Below are 27,741 nucleotides of genomic sequence, written 5' to 3' on the forward strand. Positions count from 1 at the left end.
CCCCCTCAGCCTTATTTGGGGTCAAAGACCCCCGTGTGGCTGTGGGAGCCGTGGGGAGCTGGCACAGCCGGATTTGGGGGCTCAGGCATCGCGGCAGTGCCAGAGCAGGGCGCTGGCGACGGAAGGGGTAGAGGTGGGATAGAGGGGGACTGGGTGTACCCCCCCCTGCCCCGGCACCGGGGGGTGCCCCACATCCACCCCATGGCTGGTGGCACGCGGTGCCCGTGGTGGGGCAGTGACCCCGCGGGTGCCCTTGTGGGTGTGGGATCCCCCCACGCTGTGCATCGGTGCATCCTGGAACAGCGTCAGGGCTGTGCCAGGACAGTGCTGGGACCGTGCCAGGAATGGGTCAGGACAGTAATTGGACCATACCGGGACCTGGACTGGACTGGGACAGTACCTGGACTGTACCGGGACCATACCTGGACCGTACCGGCACCGGGACAGTACCTGGGCCACACCCGGACCGTACCGGGACAGTATCTGGGCTGTACCGGGACCGTACTTGTTTCGGACAGGGACCGGGACAGTACCGGACCGTGCCCCACACGCCGCCCAGGCTCCCTGCGATCCTATCCCGCTCCCATTCCCGGGAGTCCCCGTTCCCGGGGCCGGGCGGGGCGGCCACTGTCCCCGCCCCGGGGCGCTCCCACCGCTTCCTGCGGGCACGACCGGGACGGGGCGGGACGGGACGGGCTGGGGCGGCGGCGGCGGGACCGGAGCGCGGTGAGTCCGGCCCGGGCGGGAGCGGGGCACGGCCGTGGGGGCCGCGGGGGGGGAGCCGGGGGTCCCCACCGGGCGGGAGGGGGCGGTCCCGGGGGTGCCCGGCAGCGAGGGTCCCGGCGAGGCGGGATCCGGGGGTCCCGGTGGGGCGGGAGTCGTTGCATCCCAGTGGAGTGGGATCCCTGAGACCCGGTGGAGCAGGATCCGTGGGTCCCGGTAGGGCTGGAGCCGTTGCACTCCCGTGGGGCAGGATCCGTGGGTCTCGGTGGAGCAGGATCCACGGGTCCTGGAAGGGCAGGATTCGCGGATCCAGGGATGCCCGGAGCTGAGGGTGCCAGTGAGGCAGGAGCTGGGGGTCCCCACGGGAGCTGTGGATCCTGGGGTGACCAGGGCTGGGTCCCGGGGGGTGCAGTGGACTGAGGGCTCTGGGAGTGCTGGGAAACTCCCGGGACAGGCACCCACGGAAACGTGGGGGGTCCCCAGGCCCAGCCGGAGCGTGCAGGACAGGCTGGGGCACGCGGGGTGACCCCTGGACGGGGGTCCCGGTGTGGGGTGGGGGTGCTCCGCGCCCCTCCGTTGGGATTAGGCGGTGGGACGCCACGGGCGCCGGGCACTAAGAGGCTTTGGCAGCCCCGCGGAGTCGATGCCGCCGCGTCCCGGGAATGTCTTGACACGGGGACCCCCGTCGTGCCGGACCCCCGGTGTCCCCGCGGGCGGGAGCGCCGGCGCCCAGCCCGTGCCCGCCGGGCCCGGCGGTGCCAGCCGGGGCCGGGAGCGACGGGAGCGACGGCCGTGGCAGCTGGGCTTGGAGCCGCGGGGACCTCCCCGCTCCCAAGGCCGCTGGGATTCTGGAAAATGCCTGGAAATGGTGAACCGCCTGCCCTTATATGGCTCCGGCGGGCTGGCGCGCCTCGGCCCCTCTCCCGGCGTGCCGTGCCGTGCCGGGATCCTGGGAAAACGCCGTGGGCTGTGCCTCGCGCCCCAACTCCCGCGCTGGAATGTGCAACGGAGCAGGCGGATCCCACGGCGGGGAGAAAACCCCACCTCCCACCTCCCTCCCGCCGGCACCGGCACAACCCCGGCCCCTGCCTCAGTTTCCCCCGCTGGGGAGTTTTCGGGAGCCCCCGGTTGCACCCTGGTCGGCACTCCGGGGGCTGGGGGTACCCGGGGGCTGCGGCGGGTCGGGGGATGAAAATCAGGGCTAATCCCACCCGGAGCAGGCGGGAGCCGGGGGGCTCTGGACAGCCGTGTGCCCACCGAGGTGACACTGGGGGAGTAAGAGGATCAACCCCCTCCCCCGCTCGCCGGGGCGGGACGGAGGTGGCCAGAGGGCCGAGGCGAGTGGCCACGGTCCCGGTGACGTGGGAACGGCGCCGTAATCCCGGTGCTCTGAGCGGATTAGGGTGGCCGGGGCTGGCTTTTGGGGACGAACTGCAGTGGCCACAAATCCCCGGCCGGGTGTCACGTGGGGGAGCCCCCGTCTGGTCCCCCAGTGCCACCTGGGAGTCCCTTCTTGTCCCCCAGGAGAGTGGGATGGAGGTCAGACCGTGCCGGGGGGGGATGCTCGGGGGCCCCGGTGTCACGGGCTGCTCATGGGGCTGGGTGTCCCCCTGGAGTCGGCATGCCCGTGGGGCCGGGTGCCCTATGGCTGTGGGGCTAAAGAATTTGAGGTTTGGGGGGGCTGCTCACCAAATCATCTGGGGTGCCCAGGAGGTGCCTCACGGCAGAGCCAGCTGTGCCGGCACCCAGGGTCCCAGGCCGTGGCACCGCTGGGGCTGTGGGGCTGGACCCCACTTGGGGAGCACCACGGTGGCTTTTTGGGGGGCTCCTGGCGTGCCTGGGGAAGCCCCGGGGAGGGCGGTGGCAGGATGGCGGCCAGGCGGCACGGTGGGTGTGGGGAGGCGCCGGCAGGAACCGGCCTGACCGGTTGGGTGCCGGTGCTGGGGGTGCCGGGGGGCTCGGGTGGCCATGTCCCCGGCACAGCACGTGGCCTGGCTCAAGGTCACCGTCCCCAGGGCCACTCTCCGGGGTGACCAGGCTCGGTGGCCTCGCTGTTCCCACGTGCTTTGCTGCCGGCCGCTGTGTTTTGGTGCCTCAGCTGTGTTGGTGGCACCGAGCAGTTTCGGTGGCGCGGGAGGATCCCGGTGGCACTGGTGGTCCGGAAGGGCGAGCCGGCACTGAGCTCACCTGGAAGGTGTCCCGCGGGCGCGGCGCTGACGCACGGCCCCGGTGGGTGGGGGCGATGGCGCTGGTCCCACTTGGTCCCAGCACAGTCCCTGAGTGTGGGGTGAGGAGGGGGGGCTGAACCCTCCATTCTCAGCATTGCAGTGGGCTGTGCCAAGATTCCTTTGTGCTGTATCCGGGGATTTTCAGGGTTGGGGGATGCTGGCACCCCTTGGCATGGGGGGGGGGGTTTGACCATCAGGGTGACCCCCCTTGGTGCCACATGCCACCCAGATCTGGGGGATCCCCGCACCCCCTAACCCCGCCGCTCTCCCCGCAGAGCCGCCCTGTGCCCCGCCGGTGCCAGGCGATGCCGGGATGCCAGTGCCCGCTTGCCCACAGCGCCCTGCCCTGAGCCCGGAGCCCGGCTGTGCCATGGAGGATCCGGCCGGTGCCGTGACCGAGCCGTGGGCCGAGGGGCTCCACAACACCAACAACAACGCGGCCCCGGGGGGGTGGCCGGGTGCCCGCAGCGGGCACCCCCTGGCACCTTTCGGGAGTCCTGGGGCCAAGCCCAGCTACCTGGACCGTGTGGTGCTGGAGATCGTGGAGTCGGAGCGCACCTACGCCCGCGACCTGCGCAGCATCGTGGAGGTGGGTGCAGGGGGGGCACCCAAGGGGACACCCCTCGGGTGGGGTTTGGGGTCTGGGGGGCGTCACTGCCACCGTGGGTGCCTGGCAGGGTTACCTGGGCAAGATCATCGACGCGGAGGAGCCGGTGCTGCGGCCGGAGCAGGTCAGCGCGCTCTTCGGGAACATCGAGGACATCTACGAGCTCAGCAGGTGGGCGAGCGGGTGCCACTGGGGAGGGGCACTGGAGTGCCACCCTGTCCTGTGAGTGGGGGGGGCTGTGGTCACCCTGTCCCCTCTGTGCCCCCCAGCACCCTCCTGCAGAACCTGGAGAGCTGCGCCAGTGACCCCGTGGCCGTGGCCGTGTGCTTTGTCACCCGGGTAAGGGCGGGCATGGTGAGGGGCGTGGGGGGCTCCAGGGGGGCACCGGGGCCGTGCCAAGGTCTCGCCATGCTCCCTCTGCCCGCAGAGCCAGGAATTCACCATCTACACCCAGTACTGCAACAACTACCCCAGGTGAGTGGGGGCAAAGGGGGTGGGCAGGGGGGTGGGCAGAGGTGGGCAGGGGTCTGAGCCCGCTCCCTTGCCCACAGCTCGGTGGCAGCGCTGGCCGAGTGCATGAGGAGCAAGGTCCAGGCGCGGTTCCTGCGGGAATGCCAGGAGCGGCTGCGGCACGCGCTGCCCCTCGGGGCCTACCTGCTCAAGCCCGTCCAGAGGATCCTCAAGTACCACCTGCTGCTCCAGGTGAGCGCCCGGCGCGTGGCACGGCGCAGTGTGGGCACCCACTGTGGCACGGGCACCTGGCAGAGGTTCCCTGGAGCAGTCCGGGCACCTGACAGGGCACATTTCCCTGGCACACCCCGGGCAGGACGTGCCCGCGGGCACTGCCCTGATGGCACGTGCTGTGCCCAGGAGATCGCCCGGCACTTCGAGCACAAGGCAGGGGACGACTACGAGCTGGTGCTGGAGGCCATCGACACCATGACCTGTGTCGCCTGGTACATCAACGACATGAAGCGCAAGCACGAGCACGCCATCCGCCAGCAGGTGGGCACCGGGGGGTCACCGCTGCCGGGGGGGCACCGGCTGGGCGCGGTGGCAGGTGTCCTGATGCTTGTGTCCCCTGTGTGTCCGTGCAGGAGATCCAGTCGCTGCTGCTGGGCTGGAAGGGGCCGGACCTGACGAGCTACGGGGAGCTGGTGCTGGAGGGCACCTTCCGGGCGCAGCGGGTGCGCCACGACCGTGCCCTCTTCCTCTTCGACAAGGCCCTGCTCATCACCAAGCGCCGCGGGGACCACTACGTGTACAAGAGCCACATCCCGGTGCGGGACGGGGATGGGGCACTGGGGGGTGCTGGGCATGAGGGAGCCCACTCAGTGCTGGGGACCCCGGTGGATGCCAGGGATGGAGGAACGGAGTGGGTGTCGGGAACCTCGGTGGGTTCTGGGGTGGGAGTCCCGGTGCACTCCGGACATGCCGATGCCTCTCCCTGCAGTGCTCCTCGCTGATGCTGATCGAGAGCACGAGGGACTCGCTGTGCTTCAGCCTGGCGCACTACAAGCACGGCAAGCAGCAGCACAGCCTGCAGGTAATGGGGCACGGGGCATTGGGCACCCTGGGGACCCCCCTGGGAGCCCCCTGCCTGACCCCAGTGCCCTCCCTGTGCCCCTCAGGCCAAGAGTGTGGAGGAGAAGCGCATGTGGACCCACCACATCAAGCGGCTCATCCTGGAGAACCACCACGCCACCATCCCCCAGAAGGTGAGGGTGAGGTGGATGGCACCTTGGTGCCACCGGGGACCCCCCAGCATGGCGAGTGGGAGGCAGCTGCACCTTGCCTTCACCCCCACCTCTCTTCATCCTCCCCCCACCTAGGCTAAGGAAGCCATCCTGGAGATGGACCTGTTCTGTGAGTGGCACCGGCACCCCGCCATTCCCTCCCTGCCCTCCTCTGTCCCCCCCGTGTTCCCCCGTGTCATCCCCTGTCCCCACAGACCCCCCGCGCCTGCCCCGCTGCAGCCCCGAGCGCCTGAAGAAGAGCTGGTCCTGCCAGCCCCTGGGTGACGCTGCCACCGAGCCACTCCAGGGACGCCGGCAGTCTGGTGAGAGCTGCGTGTCACCAGTGTCCTGACTGTCCTCCGTGTTCCCACTGTCCCCAGTGTCCATACCACACCACCTCCACCACTTACCCAGGCCAAGCCATGGCTGGGTGACACCAATGCCTGCAGGGAGGGTGGCACTGGCTGCTGATGGTGTCCCTGTTCCTGTCCCCACAGAGCCCTTCCAGCACCAGGAGCACATGGAGACACTCCTGGAACGGCTGCAGGGACACGGGGGGCGCAGGCAGTCGGGTGCGAATGGCAGCAAGGCTCGGGGGGCTCGGGGTGCTGACAAGTTTGGGGACACAGGGGTGATGCCACTGTCACCTCACCTCCCCACAGAGCCCTCCAAGCACAACCTGTGGCACCTGTGCGAGCAAGGTGAGCTGGCAGGGCTGCGGCACCGGCGTGACAGGCAGAGGGGCGGCTGGGGGCTGTGGGGGCAATTTTGGGATGCTGCACCCCCCTAATCTCTGCTTTTCTCTCTCCTGTTTGGCAGGGCTGAAGGTAAGGCTGGGTGTGGGTGGGTTGGCGTGCCCAGTGCCCCCCAGCCCTGGCACGGGGCGCTGAGCCCTGCCCTCGCCCCCGCGCAGCATTCTGGCAGCGATGGGGCACTCCTGGAAGGGGGGGAGCCCCCCCAGCACCCCAGAGCCTGGGCGGCGGCTGAGGGCATGGTGGAGGAGGAAGAGGAGGAGGAGGGAGAGGAGGCTTTGGGCAAGGACTGCCAGGAAGAGCTGCCTGAGGCTGGGAATCGGCTGGTGGAGCCCCAGGAAGAGCAGGTACCCACCTCAGTCCCCCAGATCGCTTCTGGGGTACCCCATGTCACTCCCAGAGCACACAGTATAGCTCCTGGGGCATCCCCCATCACTTCCTGGGCACCCCACATCCCTCCCTGGGCAGGACCCAGTGTCATTCCCGGGGTGTTTCCGTATTGTTTCCAGGGCACCCCATATGACTCCCAGAGCACCCACTGTCACTCCCGGGGCACCTGGTATCACTCCTGGGCCCTCCATATTGTTTCCAGGGCACCCAGCATCATTCCCAGGGCATCCCACATCTCTTCTAGGGTACCCCCCATCACTCCCAGAGCATCTCACACCACTGCTGGGGTACCCCACATCAGTACCAGGGCACCCTGTGTTGCTCCCAGGGCCACTGCAGGGTCCTAAGCTGTGGTTTGGCTGGGACTCCCCCTACTTGGAGCATCCAGTGCCCCCTCAGCTCGTGACACCCCACCTTTGCTCTCACCCAGGCCGGGGGGCACTCATGGGTGCTGGAGGGACCCAAACGGCCGAGCAGCTGGGGGCCAGGGAGCTGTGAGAAGGTCAGTGCAGCCCTGCAGCCCCCACCTGGGGGTCCCCAGGGACCCAGCACCCACTCACCCGCTGGCAGCTCCGGGGAGCACCGTGAGGTGCCAGAGGCACCCAAATCCCCGTCCCCGGCGGGGCCCCCGGCGCTGCCCAGTGGGGACAGGGAGCCGGAGCGCGCTGCGGAGGATTTGCAGGTGCTGAGCAGCGAGGAGGAGGAGGAAGAGGAGGAGGAAGGAGCTGCCAGCATCCTGCCGCCCTCGGTGCTGGACCAGGCCAGCGTCATCGCCGAGCGGTTCGGCGGCGGCAGCAGCCTGTCCCGGCGGAGCAGCCTGGCACTGGAGGGGCCGCTGGGACGCGCCCCCAGCCACGGCGGCAGCACCCTCAGCCTGGACGGGGGCCCCCCGCTCGAATCCGGGGAGCCCGGGGGCTCCTGCAGCACCATCCCCTCGCCCGAGCCCTTCGCCAGAGCCCGCCGGGAATCGCTGCTCTCCAACCGGGACCGCCTGCTCCTCGACAAGATCAAGAGCTACTACGGCCACGCCGAGCACCGCGACGCCGGTTTCGGTGTGCGCCGCCGCGAGAGCCTCTCCTTCATCCCCAAGGGGCTGGTGCGCAGCTCCGTGTCCCGCCTCAACGGGCTCCCGCGGCCCCCCGGGAGCCCCGAGCCCCCCGCGCAGCCCGAGGCGCCGGAGCCGTGCCAGGAGAACGGGGTGCAGCCCCCGGAGCCGCTCCTCATCCTGGAGGAGGATGATGTGGGCCCCGGGGGGTCACCCCCGGGGCCGCCCTCCCAGCTGCTGCTGACACCCCCTCACCTGGGCACCAAGGTGTACCAGCTGGCACGGCAGTACAGCCTCCGCATCAAGAGCCGCCGCGCCGGCGCTCGCCGGCCCCCGCTGCCGCGGGAGGACGGGGACCCCCCTCCCAGCACGCCCTCGCCGGCTGCGCCGCGGGACGGAGGAGGGCTGGCGGTGCCCCCGTCCCCGTGTCCCCCCCGCAGCCCCTCGAGCCCCGTGGGTGCCGAGCCCTTCACCTGGCCCGACGTGCGGGAGCTCCGTGCCCGTTTCGGCGCCCCCCGGCCCCCGCCCGTGAGCCGCAGCCGCTCGGCGCCCGAGGGTCCCGTTCGGGGCGGGCGCCCCGTCGGGAAGGAGCGCGGCGGCGGCCGGAGCCGGAGCGCCGAGGCCAACGGGGGGTCCGACAGCCGGAGCCCGGCGCCGGCGAGGCACAGCAGCGACGGGGCGCTGTGGGTGGCGGCGGAAGCCCCCCTGGGCTCCGGGCAGCGGGTGCTGGTGCTGGAGCGGCTGCCGGAGCCCCCCACGTACGTGCAGATCCGCTCGCCCACCACCCGCGAGAAGATCTGCCTGAAGGCGGTGGTGGAGCGCTGCAAAGCCTACCAGGCTTCCGAGGAGTACCGGCGGCGCTGCCCCGAGCCCCCCGACACCCCCGAGCCCCCCCGCCACGGCCTCGTCAGGGACCTCCGGCAGAAGTTTCAGAGCCTCGACGCTGCCAGCTAGGAGGGGGGACGGGGAGAAGGGGCGTTCTGTGGACCCCCGGGGGAAGGAGCACCCCACGGACCCTCAGGGGAAGGAGCACCCCATGGACCTCCAACTTACCTGGAAGAAAGGGCACCCCACGGCCCCCCAAGGTTGTTTAAGAGAAGGAGCACCCTGGGGATTCCCAATTTGCCCAGGAGAAGGGGCACCCCATGGATACCCCCAGCCCTCCCAGAAGAAGGAGCACCTCATGGACAGCGAGCGTGTCCAGGAGATAGAGTATCCCATGGACCTCCAATGTACCTGGAAGAAGGGGCACCCCACAGACAGCGAACTTGTCCAGGAGGAGTATCCCATGGACCCCCAACATATCTGGAAGAAGGGGCACCCCGTGGACCCCCAACTCACCTGGAAGAAGGGGCACCCTGTGGACCCCCCAATCCACCTGGCAGAAAGAGCACCCTGGGGACCCCCAACCTACCTGGAAAAAGGGGCAGCCCATGAACCTCCCCCTGTGCCCAGGACCAGGGGCCCCCCATGTCCCCTCAGTGCCCCCCAGCCCCCCTCTCCCCCCCGGTGCCTAGCACTGCACCCCGCTCGCTTTCATATCTTTATTAGAAAAAAAACCCCAAACTGAACCCAAAGTTCCTCTCTGGTCGCCCACCCCCCCCCCGAGGTGTCTTGGCCCGGCCGCGGGGTGCAGGGGGGGTCCCCCCACCCCGGCTGGGGGGGGCACGGGGCGGGGGGTGCTGGAGAGGGGCCCCCATGGGCCGACGCTCTTTGGTTGGTGCCCGCGGGGGCCGGGGGGGGTCCCCCCTCTGCACCCACGTGCTGCGGGGGGGGGGGGTTTATGGCTTTGGGGAGCACCCGCGCACTCCCCCGTGTGGGTGCTGGGTGGGGGTCCATGCACACCCGTGCCGTGCGTGCTGCGGGGGGGGCCGGGGGTGCACCTGCATGCGGGGACACACGTGTGCAGACGTGTGCGTGCAGGGACACGCGTGGGCACGAGGGGCACGCGCCTGGGGGGGGGGCACCTGCGCTCGCCTCCGCACAGGCGTGTGCCTGAAACGTGTAAATGTATGTATATATATAAATACAAATATATATATATATATATATATATATATACACCTGTGCACACGGACACGTGTGCTCGCCGGGGGGGGGCTCCCGCCCACGTGTGTGACCCCCCCCCACGTGCCCTCTAGACCCGGTGGCACCTGTACAGGTACCGCACACGCGTGTCCTTACACACGCGTGGCCCCGCTGGTGTGACGTGGGGTGTCCCTCTCCCCCCCGCCCGCCATCCGGGGGGGTTATTTCTTTTTTGGGAAGAAGCTGAAGCGTTTCTCCTTGTCCTTGCGGGGCAGGGGGGGTTCGGGAGGCGCCGGGGGCAGGGACAGGGGGAGGCTCTGCGTCTTCCCCCAGCTGCCCCGACACTCGGTGATGGCCGCGCTCAGCCCCTGCAGCCAGGCCTGCAGCTCCTCCTGCGGGCACAGGAGGGAGATCAGGAGGGGCTCCCCTGTCCCCCCAGCACCTTCCTGGCCACCCCCGTGTCCCCCAGGGTGATACCAGTTGCCCCACGTCTTCCCCAGCTGCCCACATTCCCCTGAGGCACTGCCAGCCCCTCATTGTGTCCTTATGGCACCTCTTGCCACCCCTGTGTCTGCTGACCATCACTGGCCCCCCAGTGTCACCCTGGCCACCCCTGTGTCCCCTGGGCACTGCTACTATCCCCCTGTGTCCCCCTGGGCACCACCAGCCACCCCACATCCCCCTGATCACTGTTGGCCACCATGTCCCCTGCGCACCAGTGGTGTCCCACTGTGTCCCCTGGGAACAGCCAGCCACCCTGTGTCCCTCTGGACCTCTCTGGCTACTACCCCTGTGTCCCCTGAGCACCACTGGCCACCCTCTGTCCCCCCGGTCACTGCTGGTCACCACCGTGTCCCCCAGCCACCCCGTGTGTCCCCCCAGGCCACCCCTCACCTCATCCTTGCCATGGAACAGCCACTCGCTGCCGTTGCTGAGCCTGGGGACAGAGGACATAGGCCAGTGCCAGGCGTGCCCACCGTGCCCCCCGCGCCACGCCGTGCCCTCACCTGAGCTTGAAGACATGTTTCTTCTTCTTGTAGCCGGCGGGGACCTCGCAGCGGGCGTCGCGCAGCCCCAGGGGCTCCTCGCCCTGGCACGGCAGCCCCAGCGCGCGGCTCTTGGCGTCCTTGAAGAAGGCGAGCTGGCCGCCCCGCAGGACGCAGTACCGCGTGCTCCACGACCTGCGCCAGCACCGGGTCACCCTGGTGTCACCGCCCCGCCCGGGGACACCGCGGGCCCCGCCGCCGCCGCCACCGCCCTGCCTACCGGTTGGACGCGCGCTTGGTGGCCGCCTCCAGGTCGTGCTTGCGGCCGAGGTAGCCCTCCAGCTGGACGCTGCTGACGCGGGCCGGCAGCGTGGCCGGCTCCTCCGGCTCCTCCCGTGGTGGCCGCGGGGTTGGTGACACCGGCTCCTCGTCGCCCGTCCTCGGCGCCAGCTGTCGCAAAGCAACAGCGCGGTTACGCCGCGGCGTCACCCACCGCCACCGAGGGATGCGCGGCGAGGTGGTGTCCCCTCCCGTGGTGGCACCGGGTACGTGGGTCACTGTCACCAGAGGGTCACAGTCCTCGAGCTCTGGCCTGGGGGCGGGTCACCCCCAGGTCGCAGTGCCAGTGACCCCACCAGCTTGAATATTCAGGAACTGGTGGCTACTGGGAGGACTCCAGTGACGGCTGAGACCCTTGTTGAGGTGCCAGTGACCCCACCAGTTCTGATATCTGGAAACTGGTGGTTACTGGGAGGACCCCAGTGAGCATCTCAGACATGGTCCAGCCCTGAGACCCTCAGTACAGTGTCAGTGACCCCACCAGCTTGAATATTCAGGGACTGGTGGCTACTGGGAGGACTCCATTGAGCATCTGGGACACAGTCCACCCCTGGGACCCCCAGTAGTGTCAGTGACCCCACCAGCTTGAATATTCAGGAACTGGTGGCTACTGGGAGGACTCCAGTGATGGCTGAGACCCTCGTTGAAGTGCCAATGACCCCACCAGTTTCAATATATGGAAACTGGTGGCTACTGGGAGGATGCCAGTGGGCATCTGGGACACAGTCCACCCCTAGGACCCCCAGTAGTGTCAGTGACCCCACCAGCTCGAATATTCATGAACTGGTGGCTACTGGGAGGACTCCAGTGATGGCTGAGACCCTCGTTGAGGTGCCAATGACCTCACCAGTTCTGATATCTGGAAACTGGTGGTTACTGGGAGGACCCCAGTGAGCATCTCAGACACGGTCCAGCCCTGAGCCCCTCAGTACAGTGTCAGTGACCTCACCAGCTTGAATATTCAGGAACTGGTGGCTACTGGGAGGACTCCAGTGATGGCTAAGACCCTCATTGAAGTGCCAATGACCTCACCAGTTTCAGTATGTGGAAACTGGTGGCTACTGGGAGGGCTTTGGTGATGGCTGAGACCCTCATTGAGGTGCCAGTGACCCCACCAGTTCTGATATCTGGAAACTGGTGGTTACTGGGAGGACGCTAGTGAGCATCTCAGACATGGTCCAGCCCTGAGACCCTCAGTACAGTGTCAGTGACCCCACCAGCTTGAATATTCAGGAACTGGTGGCTACTGGGAGGACCCCAGTGAGTGGCTGGGACATGCTCCAACCCTGGGACCCCCAGATCTCGGTGACAGTGACCTCATCAGCTCCGGAATGTGGGAACTGGTGGTTGCTGGGAAGGCCCCAGCAAGCAGCAGGGACCCTCAGCACAGTGCTAGTGAAGCCACCCCAGCTCCAGTACATGGGAACTGGTGGCTACTGGAAGGATCCCAGTGAGCAGCTGGGACACAGTCCAGCCCCAGGCCCCCCAGATCTCAGTGCCAGTGGTGCCCCAGATGTGGGGTGATGAGTTTGAGCCGAGCCAGGTGAGCAGTCCTGGGAGCCACCCTGCTGCTGCTGCCAGCCCAAGGCCTTGGGGACAGCGAGAGGTGCAGTCAGGGGCCGTGGTCCCCAGTAAAAGGGATGCCCATCCAGCTGGGTGCCACAGGAGGGGCGAGGCCAGAGTCCATGTCCCCAGGAAGCCAGGAGATACCCGTGTCCCCAAGCAGGCAGAAATGATCTTGGGCCCGAATAGGTACTCAGGGGCCCTGTTTCCAGGCAGGCAGACATGATCCTGTCCCCAAGGAGCCAGGAGATGCCCGTGTCTCCATGCAGATGGGGCTCCTGTCCCCAAGCAGGTGAAAGTATCCATGTTCCTGAGCAGGCAGAGAGGACCCTGTCCCCTGGAGCCAGCAGATTCCCAAGTTCCCAGGAAGGCAGAGCAGGACCCTGTCCCCATGGAGCCAGAAAGTGCTCGTGTCCCTGAACAGGCAGAAGGGGCTCCTGTCCCCAAGCAGCTGAAAGTGACCATGTCCCCAAGCAGGCAGAGTAGGACTCTGTCCCCAGCAGATGCCCATGTCCCCAGGCAGGCAGAAACGCTCTTGTCCCCATGTAGGTACTCCAGGATCTTGCCCCCAGGCAGGGGAAAGTGATCTTGTCCCCAAGGATCCAGAAGATGCCCATGTCCCTGAGCAGGCTGGCAGTAGGCAGAGGGGGCTCCTGTCCCCAAGCAGATGAAAGTGGCTGTGTTCCCAAGCAGGCAGAGCAGCACCCTGTCCCCGAAGAACCAGAAGAGCCCTGAGCAGGCACAAATGATCTAGTCCCTGTGTAGGTACTCGAGGATCCTGTCCCCAGGCAGGGGAAAACGTTCCTGTCCCCTGGGAGCCAGCAGACACCCGTGTCCCCAAGCAAGCAGAAGAGGCAGAAGGGGTTCCTGTCCCCAAGCAGGCAGAAGAGGCAGAAGGGGTTCCTGTCCCCAAGCAGGCAAAGCCTCCAGAAAGCCATCATGTCCCCATCATGTAGGCAGAGCAGGCAGGAGGAGCAGAGAGGCTGGCAGCAGGCACAAGGGGGCTGGCACATGAGGTGACAACACCCGAGGGGGGCAGTGCCCTGTGGGGTGACGATGCCTTGCAGGGTGACAATGCTGTGGGGGTAACGATGCCCCACAGGGTGCTGATGCCTTGTAGGGTGGCAATGTCCCACGAGGTGACCATACCCCAGAGGGTGACAGTGCCCCATGGGGTGACAATGCCCCATACAGTGATGGTGTCTCTCGGGGTGACGATGCCCCGCAGGGTGCTGATGTCCCACGGGGTGATGATGTCCCTCTGGATGACAATGCCCCAGGGGGTGACGATGCCCCAGGGGTGACGATGTCCCGCAGGGTGACGATGCTCCTTGGAGTGACGATGCCTCACAGGGTGACAGTGCCCCATAGAGTGATGATGTCCCTTGGAGCAGCCGGGATCTGCCCACTCCAGGGCAGACACTTCAGCTCTGACTGCTGCACCGATCCCAGACACACACGTGCACCCACGGGTGCCACCCCCCATGTCACCCCAGGAGCTGGGGCAAAGGGGACCTGCAGCACCCCTCTGCCCGCCTGGCCTTTTTGGGGTAATTTAGCATTTATTCAACTCAAGGCAAGGACAAGGTGAGGGTTGGGGACACAGGGAGCCGTCAGCACAATGTGGTCACAGTCACAAGGGGTGCCAGGAATGGTGGGACATGCAGGGAGAAGGTTTTGGCTGTCGGGGAAGGTAAAAGCTAAACTCAAGAACTGACCGGCTCTGGTCCATCCGTGGTGGGTATTGAAGTGTCCTGTGTGCTCACATCCTTTCTCTTCTCCTCCTCATCCTCTTCCTCCTCAGACCTGCACAGGGAAGCAGCCGTTCAGCATCCCCATCCCAGCTGTGATCCTGCAGGGATTTGGGGCTGGCTGCAGCTCTCCTGTCCCCACCAAGGGATGAAAACCCTGTAAGGGTGAGGCTTGACCTTCATGCTGTTGAAGAGCATCAGTTTGTTGCTCGGAAAAGGCAAATTGCTAAAAAGCCCCTTAATGTTAAAAAAAATCCTTAATGGTTTGAGAAAAACGATGTGGAAATGGTGTCCCTGGCCAGGTGGAATGGTGGTGGCAGCCCTTACCCGGCATCCAGCTCCCCATCCAGATCCAGGTGGTAGTCGGGAGCCTCGGAGCGCGTTGTCCCGTCCCGCGCCAGCCCCTCACGCAGCGACCGCCCGCCCAGGAGCTCCAGCTGCAGGGGAAAAGGAGGGAAAGTGTTAAGGGATGATGGGGGAGCTGAGGCAGGGCCGGCAGAGGCCTCATCACGAGCCTTCCTCACCGTAGTCAGCTTCCTGAGGGCGGCGATTCGCTCCTCCCAGGTGGCCGAGGACTTCTCGAAAGCCTCGTGTCGCTTCAGCAGCTTCTCCACCGCGTCCACCGTCTGCCCGTAGTCGCTGCTGGCCAGGTAGGGCTCCTGCGCCATGAGCCACGACTCGGCCACCGAGGCATCGCGGGAGAACTGGCAAACCTCCAGCACTGGGAGAGGGATGGACAGAGCTCAGCCCCTGGCCCACCCTCCCCGCTGCCCCCCCGGCACCGCCGCGCCCTTCCCAGGCACCCCCGGCGCACTCACGCAGCCGCAGCCGCTCCCAGCGCTGCTCCCACGTCTCCATCATGGCTTTCCTCTTGTCCACCAGCTCCACCAGCTTCGCCTTGATCTGAGAGGGAAAGCCATGAGGGGGTGGCCCTGGTGGCACCGTCCATCCACCGTCACCCCCCATCCCTGATTCCTTCACCTCTGGCGAGTCCTGGTGCTTGCGCTGCAGCAGCTTCTTGCCCAGCTCGATGCAGGTGGTGAAGTTCTTGCTCCGAGCATCCACCTCGGCCCTAATTCCCTGGTGGTACTTCATCAGCAGCTCCACCGAGGAGACATCCCTGGGGACAGAGGGGCACCAACTTCAGTAGTGCCATCGGTGCCGTTCCCGTCCCAGGTGCCCGCCGGGCGCATCCATACCTGGGTTTCTCCTGTGTCTCGATCTGCCGGACGGTGCTCTCCATCCAGGAGAGCAGATCCCGTGCCATGCTGAAGAAGCGGTGCTTGTCGGCCGTGTCCACCAGCCGTGCCCGGCGCCCGCTGCACGCCTCCAGCAGCTCCTGCAGTGCTCGGGACACCTCCTGCTCCTGCTCCTGGATTCCGGCCGCCTTCTCCCCGGCATAGGCCGTCTGCAGGCGCGCCGCCGTCTCCCGAAACTGCTGCACCTGCACGGAGCATCATGGAATGGTTCGGGGTGGAAGGGACCTTAAAGACCATCTAGCCCAACCTCCTGCTGTGGGTAGGGGCACCTTCCACTAGACCACTGGGAATGCTGAGTGCTGGCATCCGCAATGCCGGGATGGAGCCTCACCTGTGCCTCCAGCAGCTGGAGATCCCTCTCGAAGGCGCTGTGCATGCGGTGAAAAGCCTCCACCGTGCCAGCATCCTCGCCCAGGTCCTGGGGCAGCTCCTGGCGCCGGGTGGCAATGAGGGCCAGCAGCTCAGCGCCGTCGTAGAAGTACTTGTGGAGGTCGTGGGAGGCGGCGAGGAGCTGCATGCGGGTGTCGATCAGCTCCAGCAGGTCGGCCCAGCTCTCGTTCAGCCCGTCCTTCCACTCGGCCATGGTGGCCGCCTCGGTGTGCCCCGCGTCGATGAGGTCCTCGATGGTCAGGTTCACCCGGTCCACGCGCTCCTGCCCCACGCTGCCCGTCTCCCGCGCAAACTCCCGAAACTTCTCCCTCAGGAGCTGCACGGAGGGGAGAGAAGAGTCAAGTCACGCCCTCAAACCACCCGCTGGCACTGCCACGCTCACCCTGCGACCCTCACCGTGACGTGGTCCAGGTCCTGCCCCATCTCCTGGGAGGAGGCGACCACGTCGCGCTCGGCTATCCACTGCTCCAGGTCTTCCACCTCCCGCTTCAGCTGGAAGAGGTGGGACATGTTCTCCAGGCGCCGGCGGCGCTCCTCAGCCGCCTCCTTCAGCCCCGCGTAGTGCTTGTCCACCTGGCCCTGCAGCCGGATGATCTGCTCCCTGCGCGGTCCCGGCACACAGACACCCAGTTCTCACCCGGGAAAAGATGTCCCCAACCCACCCATGTTGACAAGCGGGGGGGTTTGGGGGTGAAGGACCCGCTCTGTGCTCCCCACGTCCCTCTGCAGCCACCTCCCTGCCCAACCAGAGCAGCCAACACCGCCAGAGCTCCTGCCAAACCCCCCACCCATGCAGCGCTGAGGGCACGGGACTGCCCCGAGGGACAGGGGACACGCAGCGGTGGCACCTACCCCTCAGGGTGGCCAGCGGAGAGCAGCTGCTGTGCCCTCCCTGCCAGCTCCTTGATGGTGTGTCCGTAGTCCTCGATGGAGCGCAGCTGCCGGACGTGTCTCTTCAGCATCACCAAGCCACTCTCCTCATCCTATGGCATGGAAGACAGAGGCTTGGTCAGGGGACAGGGACCAGGGTTCACATCCACCACCCACCCTACAGGGACGTCCTGGCTCCTTCTGATGCCTTGGGGAGCAATGCTGAGCTCAGCGGGGCATGGCATGGGATGGCATGGCATGGGATGGCATGGCATGGGGTGGATAGTGTGTAATGAATGGCACAGGAATGGCACATAGGAGTGTGACACACCACAATGTGTCCTGTTAGACATGGATGATGTCCAACAGCACAGCGTGGCATGGCCCAGGTTGACATGGGGTGTCCCAGCACAGCACGACAGCACAGACCCCCCACGACATGGAGCGCCACACGGATCCACTCCTCACCTTTGGCTTCTCCTCGGGTCCCATGAAGAGCTCCTGCTCGCTGACCCAGGCCTCGGCCTCGCTGGCATCCAGGTAGTACTGCTGGGCCTCTCCAGCCTCCTGCAGGCGCCGGTGCCGGGCGGCCGCCTCCTCCTGCAGGGTCTCCCACAGCGCCCGCAGCTCCTGTGCTTGTGCCGCCAGCTCCGGGCCCGGCTCCTCGCCACTCCCCGCCGCCTCTCCCCGGCTCAGCACCTCAGCCAGGCGGGGGGCATGGCCCGCCAGCTCCTTCTGCAGCGTCTGCCAGGGGGCGGGAGGTCACGGTGATGGTCACCCAGGGGATGGGTGATCCCAAGGGACCCTCTGGGGTGGTGGGTGTCGCCGCAGTGCCCGGGCTCACCTGGTTCCTCTTGGCCAGGCGCTGCACGGTCGGGAGGTCAGTGCCATGATCTGTCGACCTCGCCAGGGACAGCCGCTCCTGCACCCATAGCTGCGGGAAAGAGCACCCACTGAGTCCCCCGCAGCACCCATGGGTGCTCCCTGCACCCCAGGCCCCGCTGCAGTGAGGACGCTCACCGTCTCATCCTCCAGATCCCGCCCCAGCTGATACATGGCCTTGGCAGTCTCCAGCTCCTTCCTCTTCCTCTCCAGTGGCTCCAGCAGCTCAAGGACTCGCTGCCGGAGCATCTGCTCCTGCCCGGTGGCATCCGGCACTTCCCCGGCACCAGGGGTGCCCTGCCACCCCAGTTCCTCCAGCTCCTTCATCCACGTTCCCACTTGCTCTTCCAGTCTCTGCAGGGGCAAACCCATGTGAGCCAAGGGGGTCAGAGCCGAGCTGGAGACCCCCAGCCCCATTTGGGAACAAAAACCCGTCACCTCGGACCTCCCACCCCTCCCCAAAGGATCCAGTGAGGTGCCCCCACCCACCGTCAACCTCTTCAGCAGCAGGTTGGTGGCGGTGAGGTCCTGGACCTTCTCGGCGGCGCGCAGCTCCTCCTGCGCCCGCCCCAGCCACCTCTCCAGCTCCGCGTAGCTCTGGGCGTACAGCGCCGAGCGCTCGGCCTCGAACAGCTGCCGGCCCTTCTCCTCGGCGGCGCCGCGCAGCCCGTCCCAGCGCCGGCGCAGCTCCTCCAGCCGCCGCAGCACCACCTCGCTGTACTGCGGCTTGCGGCTCGCCAGCTCCGTCCCCTCCTGCGGCAACAACAGACAGGCTGGTGGCCACCACAGCACAGGGGCATCCCTCCCATGCTGCTGGCTGAGAACCTTCCAGAATCGTGGAATCGCTAAGGTTGGAAGAGGCCTCTAAGGCCACGGAGTCCAGCCCTCAGTACAGCCAAGGCCACCGCTGACCACGTCCCCAAGTGCCACATCCACACAACTTTTAAATCCCTCTACCACTGCCCTGGGAAGCCTGTGCCAGGGCTGGACAGTCCTTTCCATGAAGGAATTTTCCCTGATATGTAACCTGAACCTCCCCTGGTGCAGCTTGAGGTAGTTTCCTCTTGTCCTCTCCTTTGTTTCCTGGGAGCAGAGCCTGACCCCCACCTGGCTCCACCCTCCCATCAGGGAGTTGTGGGGAGTGAGAAGGTGCCTCCTGAGCCTTGTTTTCTCCAGGCTGAGCCCCACCAGCTCCCTCAGCCATTCCTCATGCTCCAGACCCTTCCCCAGCTCCGTTGACCCTCTCTGGTCACAGTGCCAGTACCCACCGCCTCGATCTTCTCCAGCCAGCTCTGGTTGGGTGCCAGCTCAGCCATGAACGCCTGGTGCTTCTGCCACTTGCTGTGGAGACCACGGGCTTCTCCGTAGGAAACATCCTGAGCCATCAGCATCTTCTCCTCCACCCAGGCATCAAACTGCAGGGAAGGGGGGTCAGGATTTGGCTGGTGGGGATGCCCCAGGGGTGCCACCGGCCGTGCCGTGTTCCTACCTCCCGGCAGCTCTGCAGGAAGGTCTGCAGGTCGTGGTTGTCCTGTAGCAAACCAGACGCCTCCTCCACCTTGGCCATGACGGCTCCGTGCCTGGCAGGGGACGGTGGATGGGCAGCGTCAGCCCCGCTGCCCATCCGCTGCCCACCCACCCACCAGCCCTGAGCTGGACTCACCGCTCCTGGAGAGCCTGGCACTTCTCGGAGATCTTCTCGGCAAAGATGTTCCCTTCGGCCACCAGCTTGGTGCCACCAGCCACCGCCTCGGGGACCTTCTCAGCACTGCTCTCCACACCGGCACGGAAATCCTGGAAGCGGCGCAGGGCAGCGGCCGAGCCCTCCAGCGTGGGGGGCAGCTCCAGGTGGGACAGCGTGTACTCCTGGGGGGGCATGGCAAGGGTTCAGTGGAGGGTCACCCCTTCTTGGGTGTGTGCCAAGGAACCCCAAAGGACTTTGCCTGGGCACCCACCTGGTTGGTGAGGAGGATCTCCGCCTGCTTGGCGTCGCGGAGGAACTCCTGGAAGTCGCGGCACTGGGTGAGGAAGCGCTGCCGAGCCTCCGCCATCCTGCCCAGGGCGGCCCAGCCGGCCTCCACGCCGCCCAGGCGCTGCCGCAGCCCCTCGTACTCGGGGTCCGTCTGCCCCCCCAGCACCCGCTCTCCCGCCTCCACCAGGGCGGCGAAGGCACCCGCGTGCTCCTCGGCGTCACGCCGGGCCGCCTCGTGCCGCTGCAGCATCTCCTCCGCCTCCGCCAAGGACGCCGGCACCTCGTCGGCAGCCGCCACGGCTTTCTGAGCGCCGAAGAGCCACGCCTGGAAGTCATCCAGGTCCTGCAGGAAGCTCCGGAGCTGCCCGGCTTCCCCCAGGGATGCCGCCCGCTCTCCCAGGGCCGCCTGCAGCTCATCCCAGGCGGATGTCGCTGTCGCCAGCCTCTGGGCCACCTCCGGGGCCGCCTCGGGCCTCTCCTCGGCCAGGCGCTCAGCCTGGGAGCGCAGGGTGGCCAGGCGGTCCTGGGCCACCGCCAGCTCCCGCTCGATGCCGTAGAGCTTGCGTTGGGTGGCCAGGACGCCAGCCAGGTCACGGCCCAGCTCAGCCGTGGCCTCCACCGCCCGGGCTTTGCTCCGCAGCCACTGCTGGGTCTCCTCGGACTCCAGGTTGTAGTTAAGGAGTCGCAGTGCCGAGCCCACCGCCCGCCGGCGCTCCGACACCAGCTCCCGGAAACGGTCCCACCTGCGGGACAGAGGTGTGGGGTGGCGGGGGACGCACTGCTGGGACATCACCCACCAGCCCACCCACCCCAGTGTCACCCACCACGGTACCTCTTGTTGAGCTGCTCCTGGCACTGCCGCACCTGCGGGCTCCGGGGGTGCCCGCTGGCCAGGAGCCCGTCGGCTGCCTGGTTGACGGCGGCGATCTGGGAAGCCACGGCAGCCATGTCCTGCTCCAGCCCGTCCAGCCTGCGGGGACAGCCGGGCTGAGCGCGGGCAGCACCTCCGGACCAAAGCACGGCGGCATCGCCACCGCGGGGGCTCCTACCTGCGCTGCGCCACGTCCAGGTCCTCCAGCGCCTGCGGCACCTCCAGCTGCGCCAGCCAGGTCTCCTTGGAGCCCATCCAGAGGTGGCAGGCGTCGCTCTCCCCGAAGACGGTGTAGAGGTCCAGGGCGTCCCGCAGCTGGCGGCCGCGGCGCTCGGCCAGCGCGGCCGCCTTTGCGTGCAGCTCCCGCAGTGCCGCCAGCCGGCTCTGCGCCTCGGGGCCGGCGCGCAGCTCCGGCGGGAAGCCCTCGGCTTGCTGCGCCAGCCGGTCCAGCTGCTCCCGGGCGGCCGCCAGCTCGTCCAGCAGCTCCTGGTGCTGCCGCAGCAGGACGAGGGTGCGGGATTCATCCTGGCCCAGCTCCTCGGCGGCCGCCCGCCGCTGGGCATCCTGCAGCCCCTCCGCCAGCTCCTCCACCTCCACCTGGAACTGGAAGAAGCCCTCGGCTTCCCGCAAGCCGCGCCGCCGGAACGCCGCCAGCTCCTCCAGCTGCGTCCACAGCGCCCGCACGGCCGCCCCCCGCTCCCGCAGCCGCTCGGCTGCCCGGCCCGCGGCCGCCAGCCCCTCGCCCGCCGCCAGCGCCTGCTGCAGCCGCCCGCCCCGGCTCCGCAGCTCGGCCTCGAAGGCAGCGTGCCGGCGCTGGAGCAGCAGCACGCCCGGCAGGTCCTTCCCGAAGTCCAGGGAGGAGTAGAGCTGCTCCTGCTCCTTGATCCAGCTCTCCGCCTCGTCCAGCTCCCACAGGCAGGTCCAGAGGGAGCGGGATTGCTCCAACAAGGCTCTCCTCCGTGCCGCCAGCACCTGCAGCTCCCGCCGGCACATCTCCAGGTGGCTCACCCGGTCCCGGATGACTTTGGGGTCGCAGGGACGGTAGCCTGGACAGGGATCGAGGAGGGCTCCCATCAGCACAGCGTCCTGCCTTCCCTGGCTGTGCCATGGATGCCGGGGTGTCCCGGCACACCCACCCTCGGCATCGGCAAAGCGGAGGGCGGCCGCGCTGATGGCCCGGGTCGTCTCTGCCTGCATGGCCATGTCAGCCTCCAGCAGCCGGTGGGTCTGCAGCAGCTCCTCCGCTTCCAGAAGGTGCTTCCCAGACTCGGGAGATGCCAGTTGCACCTGCGGGAGAGCCTCAGCCATCACCCACTGCCACCCAAAACTTGGCACCAACACCCCAAGATCTCATCTCCCTCCCCAGGGGGGTCCCACCAACACCTGTTGGGACCGGGACACCTCACCCATGGTGACATCCAACACCTGTGCCTCACCTTGACCTCATCCATCCAGTCGATGCAATGGAGCATCTCCTGGAAGAGATGCTGCAGGGTGAGGTTCATCTCCAGGCGCTGGCGCCGGGCAGCCAGCAGCTCCTGGAGCTGCTCCCAGAGCCGCAGGATGTTGTCCTTGCGCCCGTTGATGCGCTGGATGTCATGGTAGCCCTCCAGCTCCAGCTCCCTGGCCACTGCCTCGATGGCCTGGACCCGCTCCCTGTAGGCAGCCGTGTCTGTCTCGATGGCCTCGTGCTTCTTCTTGGCCGCCTCCACGGCCGCCAGGTCCTGCCCGAAGTTGTCCTGCCCCAGCACAGAGCCCATGATGAGACTCTGACAGGGTTCCCTGGGGTGGGGGTCCCTGGGGTGAGTGTCCCTGGGCTCACCTGGGCCACCAGGCGCTGGTTCTCGCTCAGCCAGGCCTCCCTCATGGCCGCTTTGCGGTCGAAGCGCCGTGCCAGCTGCTCCAGCTTCTCCTGACGGATCAGCTCGTTGCGCAGGGCCAGCTCCCGCTCATGCTCTGCTTTCTCCAGCTGCTCCCAGGCCTGGGGAAAGGCGACACCGGAGGGGGTGGCACCCTGAACTGCACTGGGAGATGGACCCAACCTGCCCAAGGACCTGAACTGCTCCAGGATGGACCCAATCTGCCCCAGGAGAGGGATTTAGCTTCCTCCAGGAGATGAGCTCAACCCACCCCAAGGGATGGACCCGCTTTGTCCCCAGGAGATGATGGACCAAATTTGCCACCAGGAAATGGACACAACTTTCCCCAGGCGATGGACCTGACTTGACCCCCGGAGATAGATGCCAGCGACCCCAGGAGATGGACCCCATACCCGGTTGATGTCGGAGACCAGGCGCCCCTCGTGCGGGGTGTAGACGCGCTGGTTGTTGGCTCTCATCCGTGACTGGATGGTGAAGAGCAGCACCTCCAGGTTACCCTTCTCCTGAAACCTGCCCCGGAGAGAGCTCAGTGGCCACCCTTGGGTGCCCCGCACTGCCAGGCAGGCATGGGGAGGGTGGGGGACTCTTACTTGGGGGGCTTCTCCACGGTACGGTAGGTGCTGAAGGCTTGCAGCTGGTGCTGCACCCCAGCCAGCGAGTTGGCGAAGCTGCGGCTGTTGAGGGAGGCGATGGTCTGCTCGATCCAGGTGAGCAGGTCAGATGCCAGCCCCCCGTAGCCCTCAATCATCCGCTCTGTCTCCTTAGCGTGCTCGATGACCTGTGGCGGCACCAGCAGTGAGCACGGGGGGCTGACACCCCACCAGAACCCCCCCGACCACCTCAACACTGTCCCTTACCTTGCCCAGGCGCCTTCCCTCCACCTCCAGCACCTTCATTTTGGAGAAGTAGTGGTAGAAGGCCACCACGTAGGTGATGATGGACTTCTCGTCAGGGTTCTCCGTGAATACATCTGCCCGGCACAAACAAGAGGCGTCACTCCTGACCCAACATCCACCCGCTCCACAGGCCACCACAGCCTCGTGAGGCCTCCCCTGTGCCCACACAGACCCTCCTTCCTTTCCGTGGGCTGGGAACCTCTCTGCGCTCGACAGAGCCTGGCAATGTCCCAGCAGAGACTGAGGCAGGAGGGTTGGCAGCACAGACTCACCTTCGGGGTCAAGGAGCGGGGTGATGCCCAGGTGCCGCTCTGCCACGCTGAACGCGTGCTCCAGGTTGTGCCGGGCGTTGGATTTGGTCAAGTTTTGGAAGTCAACCAGCTCAGGCCTGGGGATGGAGGGCATGGGACAGCAGTGATACACCCGAGGGACATCACACAGTGCCACCACCACCCTGGTGCCTGCCGCCATGCCACCTACCTGTGCCTGTGGATGAGGGCATTGAAGGCCAGCCCGTCCTTCCAGCTTGAGGTGAAGTTGGTGACATTCACGTGGGGGTACCTGCGATGGGGACAGGGTGTCACTGTCACCCTCTTGACACTGCTGGACCCCGGAGCAGAGGTGTGGGGCACCTACCCTGCCGTCTTCATCTGGCACCAGAGCAGCAGTGCATCCCTGGCAGAGCGTGTCTCCCGGCCCTCCTGCGTCTCCACAATGATGTCCTGGATCTGGGGGACAGAAGGACATCCTGGGGTTGGAACAGGAGCTCCACGGAGGATGGCTCCTGCTTGGGAATGAGGTGAGGAGCTGAGGGGTGCCCCAAGCCACCTGTTCCTACCTGGAAGCGGAGGATGATGGTCCAGATGAGGCCAAGGACGAGGCGGTGGTTGCCATCCACAATGTCGTGGGAGCCCATGTTCTCCAGGTGCACCCGCTGCTCCTTCAGGAACTGCAGCGCCTTGTCCACATTCTCCAGGCAGTGGATCCGCATCCGGCCCTTGGTGGGCTTGGGCTGGGGCACAACAGGGCTCAGCACCCTCCCCTCCACACTGGGTACCCCAAACCCCATGCGAGACACCCACATGACCACGCTGCCACCCCAACGCCTGGCCAACGCCAAGGTCAACGCCCTGGTGGAACAGCTGGCATGACATAGCATGGCATGGCATGGCATGGCATGGGTCCCAGGGTCTCCAGCCGGATGGGATTCCTACCAGAAGCTCTCCTGACAGCACCTCCAGCAGCTTGATGAGCACGCGCCCGTCCCGGAGGTCCATGTAGAGGTCCGAGATGCGGCAGGTGACACGAGCCAGGTGCGAGTTCACCCACTTGGTGAAGGTTTTCTTCTGCACGGCCTCCCGCTCATCTGCAAGGACAGCGGGCACGGGGTCACCGACAGCAGGGACAACCCAGGGGCACCAAGGGGACCCGGCACCCACCTGCCAGGGCTTTGATGCGGGAGCGTTCAAAGAGCCGCGCCGAGCTGTTGTCGTTGTCCAGCTCATCGTCGGACGCGTCCCAGCGGACGTTGATGCGGCTGTACTGCTGCTGCAGCTCCAGCTGCTCGTAGTCGTTGGCCGAGGTCATGGTCCCGGTGTCCCCCGGCCCGGTGGCCGTCGGCTACCGGCGAGAGGCCCCTGGGGACAGCGGGACCGTGAGAATCAGCGCGGCTGCGGCGGCTCGCCGGCCCTGCGGCACGTGGGGATTTGCGGCTCAGAGCGGCTGGATAAGCTGCTCAGAGGGATTTAGCCTCACCCCACCCAGGTGTTGGGGGGGCACCTGGGTGCTGCGTGCTCCAGGACCCCCCGTGCTGAGCTGTGCTGAACCGTGCTGATGGCTGTTTACGGTGCTGTGTCCCCACCCAGGTCCCTCCTGCCCCGCTAGCACCCCAATCCAAGTCTCCAGGGGTGTCCCCCAATCCTTGTGTGCCCCTAGGGAAGCGGGTGCTGCTCACCCCCACCCCAACCCCTGCACAACAGAGGGGCTTCGCCGACACTGGTGGCAGAAAGTGGGTGACAGCTGCCAGCGGGGGTGGCCACCCACCCCCGGGGACATTTGAGACACAGATAGGACATGGCTGGTATCTAAAAATGCCTCCGAGCAGCTGTCGGTGGCTGCTGGGGCCCCGGAGGGGTGTGAGGAGATGGGCTCTGGCTCCCCACAGCCAGTAACACATCCAGGACCACCCCTGGCAACCCGGAGCTGCGTGGAGCCCTCAGCTGGGGGTGCTGGGGGGAACCCTGTGTGCCCCAAAACCACTGGTGTGCCTGTGAGCTGTGACACCACATGACCACCCAGACCCCCCCTGGAACCCCTCGGGGCACCCCCTGCATCCCCTCGGGTCCCCCTGGGTGGTGTTATCGGGGTGGCCGGGCTGGACCGCACCCCAACTCCACACCCTAATCGGGGCAGTGCAGGCAGGGCTTGGCTCGGGGCTGGTGGCACCGGGAGCGTGCAAGCACATGGAGGAGCATGCCGGAGCGTGGACACGGCAGCAAGGGCATGCAGGAGCACACCAGAGCATGCATGTGTGAGGAAGGGCATGTAGAAGTGTGACAGAGTGTGTCCATGGGAGTGAGCATGAGCAGGAATGTGCCAGAGCACGCAAGAGTGAGCAAGGACACATAGAAGCATGGCAGAGTGTGCACACGTGAGGCAGGATGTGTAAAAACATGCCAGGGTGTACAAGAGTGTGCATGTGTGAGCAAGGCCATGCAGGAACATACCAGAGTGTGCCAGAGTATGCACATACGGGCAAAGGCAGGCAGGAGCACACCAGAGCATGTACATGTCAGCAAAGACATGTGGAAGAGTGCCAGAGCATGTCAGAGCATCCACGTGAGAGCAAGGACATGCAAGATCATGCCAGAGCGTGCAAGAGTGTGCACATATGACCAAGGACACGCAGGAACATGCCAGAGCGTGCACACATGAGCCAGGCCATGGGACACACACGGGAGGCACACGAGCACATGCAGGAGTGGGCAGGAGGGCGCCGGAGCCGGGCCCGCAGCCCCCCATGCCGTGGCTCTGGGCCACTGCCGGAGCACCTGGCTCCCCCTGGCAGGAAAGCCCTGTGGGAGCCCAAATTTGGGGACTTTCCCCCCAGAACTTCGGGGACTGCCAGTGGGATGGGTGTGCTGAGCTGTGGCGGGTGTCTGCAGGACACCTCAGTTCTGACTGTGTCCCCAACAATGTGACAGCAGAGCCACGGCCGCGAGCATCCAAGGAGGAGAGAGAGGAGGAGGAGGAGGAGGAGATGACGCTGAAGGGAGCCACAGCAGGCCCACGGGAGCGTTCTGAGCGCGGGTGCTCACCCACCCTTTAAATCTCCCTCCGCCGCACCGGCGCCTTCTGAGCATCCCTCCCTGGCACAGCCACGCCGCCACCGGCACCCGCCACTTGGGAATTGTCATTCCTCCTGCTCAGCGTGCGGGAAGCTGGGAGTGCCGGCGTGCCGGCCTCACCGCCAGCATCCTGCAGCCGCGGCCCGGGCAGCGTCGCCTTCCCCGGCCAGCGACTCGGCACGGTGAATCAGCACTTCCCGGCGAGGGGCTGGCACTGTGCCGTCGCCACGGTCCCCCCACCGGGCACAGGTGACGTCCCCCCACACCCCGAGGGCAGCCAGGGCAGCGGTCGGCGCCTGGCACCCATGGCACCCTCAAACCCATTCCCTGGCTCATCCCTTGCCACCGCAGCGTGCTGCTGGAAAACCCGTTCCCAGGGCACAAGAACTCATCGGGATCCCCCAAAATGCCCCAAAATGCTGCCCCATTACCGCCACCCGCAGCCAGGCACATCTCCATCGCTCCGCTTCACCAAAACACCTGGATTTGGCGTCTCCACCATGCCCACGGGCAGCCACGCTCTCCTTGGGAAGGGGCAGGATCCGGGGGGCATCCCCCAGCCCCCCAACAGCCTCCTGCCTGCCAGGCGCAGGGCCAGATCCGGGAGCAGATGGTCCCGCTCGGCACGGCCGCGCGGCACAGCACGGGGCGCTTGGGCATGGCACGGCACGGCTTCTCCGGCCGCGCTGCCCCGCTCCGGCCAGGGCTCCCCAGCCACGCTCTCACCCGCCCCGGAGAATTTGGGCTTCCCCAGGGCCACACACGCTGGCCGTGCCAGGACTGTCCCATGTCACCCAAGCCGGAGACACGCACACGTGCTGACACTCCACAGACATTTTTGGCTATAAATAGGCCTCCCCTGCGCACGGCGCCAGCCGAGCCCCGCTCCCTTCTTAGGAGTTGCCCCCCTGCACCCCAAAATCGCCCGCCGGTGCCGCAAAACCACACGATAGATGTAAAATACTCTGAGGGGGGTTGTGCTGGCACCCAACGGGGCTTTCTGAGCCTCCTGGGCTTGCCACCCTCTTCCAAGGCACCCCAATCTCCTGATTCTGGGAGCTGGAAATTTACAAAGGGAAAAGCTGGGAAATCAGCCCTGGGGGACCCCCAGGTTGTCGGGGTGAGGGTAAGAGTTCCCTCAGCCCAATGCCCACTCATGAGCATCCTTCTGGCATTGGGATGGGGGGTGGTCAAGGGCACAGCACCCCAAATATCCTTTCCACTAA

At 66.5% G+C, this 27,741-nt stretch overlaps 2 protein-coding genes across 3 annotated transcripts in view; one reads left to right on the top strand and one right to left on the bottom strand.

The window, feature by feature from the left end:
- Positions 1 to 9,019, top strand: PLEKHG3 (pleckstrin homology and RhoGEF domain containing G3). The gene is made up of 16 exons (XM_051777202.1): positions 1 to 726; positions 3,227 to 3,540; positions 3,629 to 3,729; positions 3,828 to 3,897; positions 3,986 to 4,032; positions 4,110 to 4,260; positions 4,429 to 4,563; positions 4,656 to 4,838; positions 5,012 to 5,104; positions 5,190 to 5,276; positions 5,391 to 5,424; positions 5,510 to 5,617; positions 5,792 to 5,995; positions 6,114 to 6,121; positions 6,208 to 6,393; positions 6,867 to 9,019. Exons 1-16 carry the CDS (start codon positions 345 to 347, stop codon positions 8,433 to 8,435), a joined length of 3,672 nt encoding a protein of 1,223 aa, XP_051633162.1. The 5' UTR covers positions 1 to 344; the 3' UTR covers positions 8,436 to 9,019.
- Positions 9,012 to 27,741, bottom strand: part of SPTB (spectrin beta, erythrocytic) — a 19,481-nt gene continuing 751 nt past the window's right edge. Inside the window, exons 1-36 of one of the 2 annotated variants that reach the window (XM_051776894.1) lie at positions 26,490 to 26,876; positions 24,608 to 24,805; positions 24,383 to 24,534; positions 24,007 to 24,180; positions 23,805 to 23,896; positions 23,649 to 23,729; positions 23,441 to 23,556; positions 23,130 to 23,242; positions 22,863 to 23,050; positions 22,665 to 22,782; positions 22,215 to 22,373; positions 21,829 to 22,131; positions 21,529 to 21,679; positions 20,571 to 21,438; positions 20,354 to 20,491; positions 19,505 to 20,264; positions 19,213 to 19,415; positions 19,039 to 19,129; positions 18,818 to 18,964; positions 18,039 to 18,302; positions 17,688 to 17,903; positions 17,512 to 17,601; positions 17,136 to 17,411; positions 16,650 to 16,780; positions 16,194 to 16,398; positions 15,739 to 16,113; positions 15,348 to 15,592; positions 15,130 to 15,268; positions 14,967 to 15,051; positions 14,673 to 14,869; positions 14,476 to 14,585; positions 14,116 to 14,203; positions 10,776 to 10,945; positions 10,517 to 10,690; positions 10,404 to 10,446; positions 9,012 to 9,901 (exon numbers count right to left, since the gene is read on the bottom strand). In XM_051776894.1, the coding sequence (XP_051632854.1) occupies positions 9,731 to 9,901; positions 10,404 to 10,446; positions 10,517 to 10,690; positions 10,776 to 10,945; positions 14,116 to 14,203; positions 14,476 to 14,585; positions 14,673 to 14,869; positions 14,967 to 15,051; positions 15,130 to 15,268; positions 15,348 to 15,592; positions 15,739 to 16,113; positions 16,194 to 16,398; positions 16,650 to 16,780; positions 17,136 to 17,411; positions 17,512 to 17,601; positions 17,688 to 17,903; positions 18,039 to 18,302; positions 18,818 to 18,964; positions 19,039 to 19,129; positions 19,213 to 19,415; positions 19,505 to 20,264; positions 20,354 to 20,491; positions 20,571 to 21,438; positions 21,529 to 21,679; positions 21,829 to 22,131; positions 22,215 to 22,373; positions 22,665 to 22,782; positions 22,863 to 23,050; positions 23,130 to 23,242; positions 23,441 to 23,556; positions 23,649 to 23,729; positions 23,805 to 23,896; positions 24,007 to 24,180; positions 24,383 to 24,534; positions 24,608 to 24,755 (6,981 nt within the window). In that variant the 5' untranslated portion in view covers positions 24,756 to 24,805; positions 26,490 to 26,876 and the 3' untranslated portion in view covers positions 9,012 to 9,730. Of the gene's footprint in view, positions 9,902 to 10,403; positions 10,447 to 10,516; positions 10,691 to 10,775; positions 10,946 to 14,115; positions 14,204 to 14,475; positions 14,586 to 14,672; positions 14,870 to 14,966; positions 15,052 to 15,129; positions 15,269 to 15,347; positions 15,593 to 15,738; positions 16,114 to 16,193; positions 16,399 to 16,649; positions 16,781 to 17,135; positions 17,412 to 17,511; positions 17,602 to 17,687; positions 17,904 to 18,038; positions 18,303 to 18,817; positions 18,965 to 19,038; positions 19,130 to 19,212; positions 19,416 to 19,504; positions 20,265 to 20,353; positions 20,492 to 20,570; positions 21,439 to 21,528; positions 21,680 to 21,828; positions 22,132 to 22,214; positions 22,374 to 22,664; positions 22,783 to 22,862; positions 23,051 to 23,129; positions 23,243 to 23,440; positions 23,557 to 23,648; positions 23,730 to 23,804; positions 23,897 to 24,006; positions 24,181 to 24,382; positions 24,535 to 24,607; positions 24,806 to 26,489; positions 26,877 to 27,741 lie in introns of those variants that run through there. The other variant, XM_051776893.1, reaches the window with a different exon arrangement.

This window comes from Manacus candei, unplaced genomic scaffold, assembly GCF_025592945.1.
Source record: "Manacus candei isolate 608988 ecotype Guabito, Panama unplaced genomic scaffold, ASM2559294v1 h1tg000009l, whole genome shotgun sequence".
Classification (NCBI taxonomy): domain Eukaryota; kingdom Metazoa; phylum Chordata; class Aves; order Passeriformes; family Pipridae; genus Manacus; species Manacus candei.

Excerpts from the sequence above, each read along its gene's own strand:
- PLEKHG3 (XM_051777202.1), top strand. The coding sequence starts at position 345 with ATGGGTCAGGACAGTAATTGGACCATACCGGGACCTGGACTGGACTGG. Across the intron at positions 3,730-3,827 it reads GACATCTACGAGCTCAGCAG|CACCCTCCTGCAGAACCTGG; the intron begins GTGGGCGAGCGG and ends TGTGCCCCCCAG. Across the intron at positions 5,618-5,791 it reads CCAGGGACGCCGGCAGTCTG|AGCCCTTCCAGCACCAGGAG; the intron begins GTGAGAGCTGCG and ends CTGTCCCCACAG.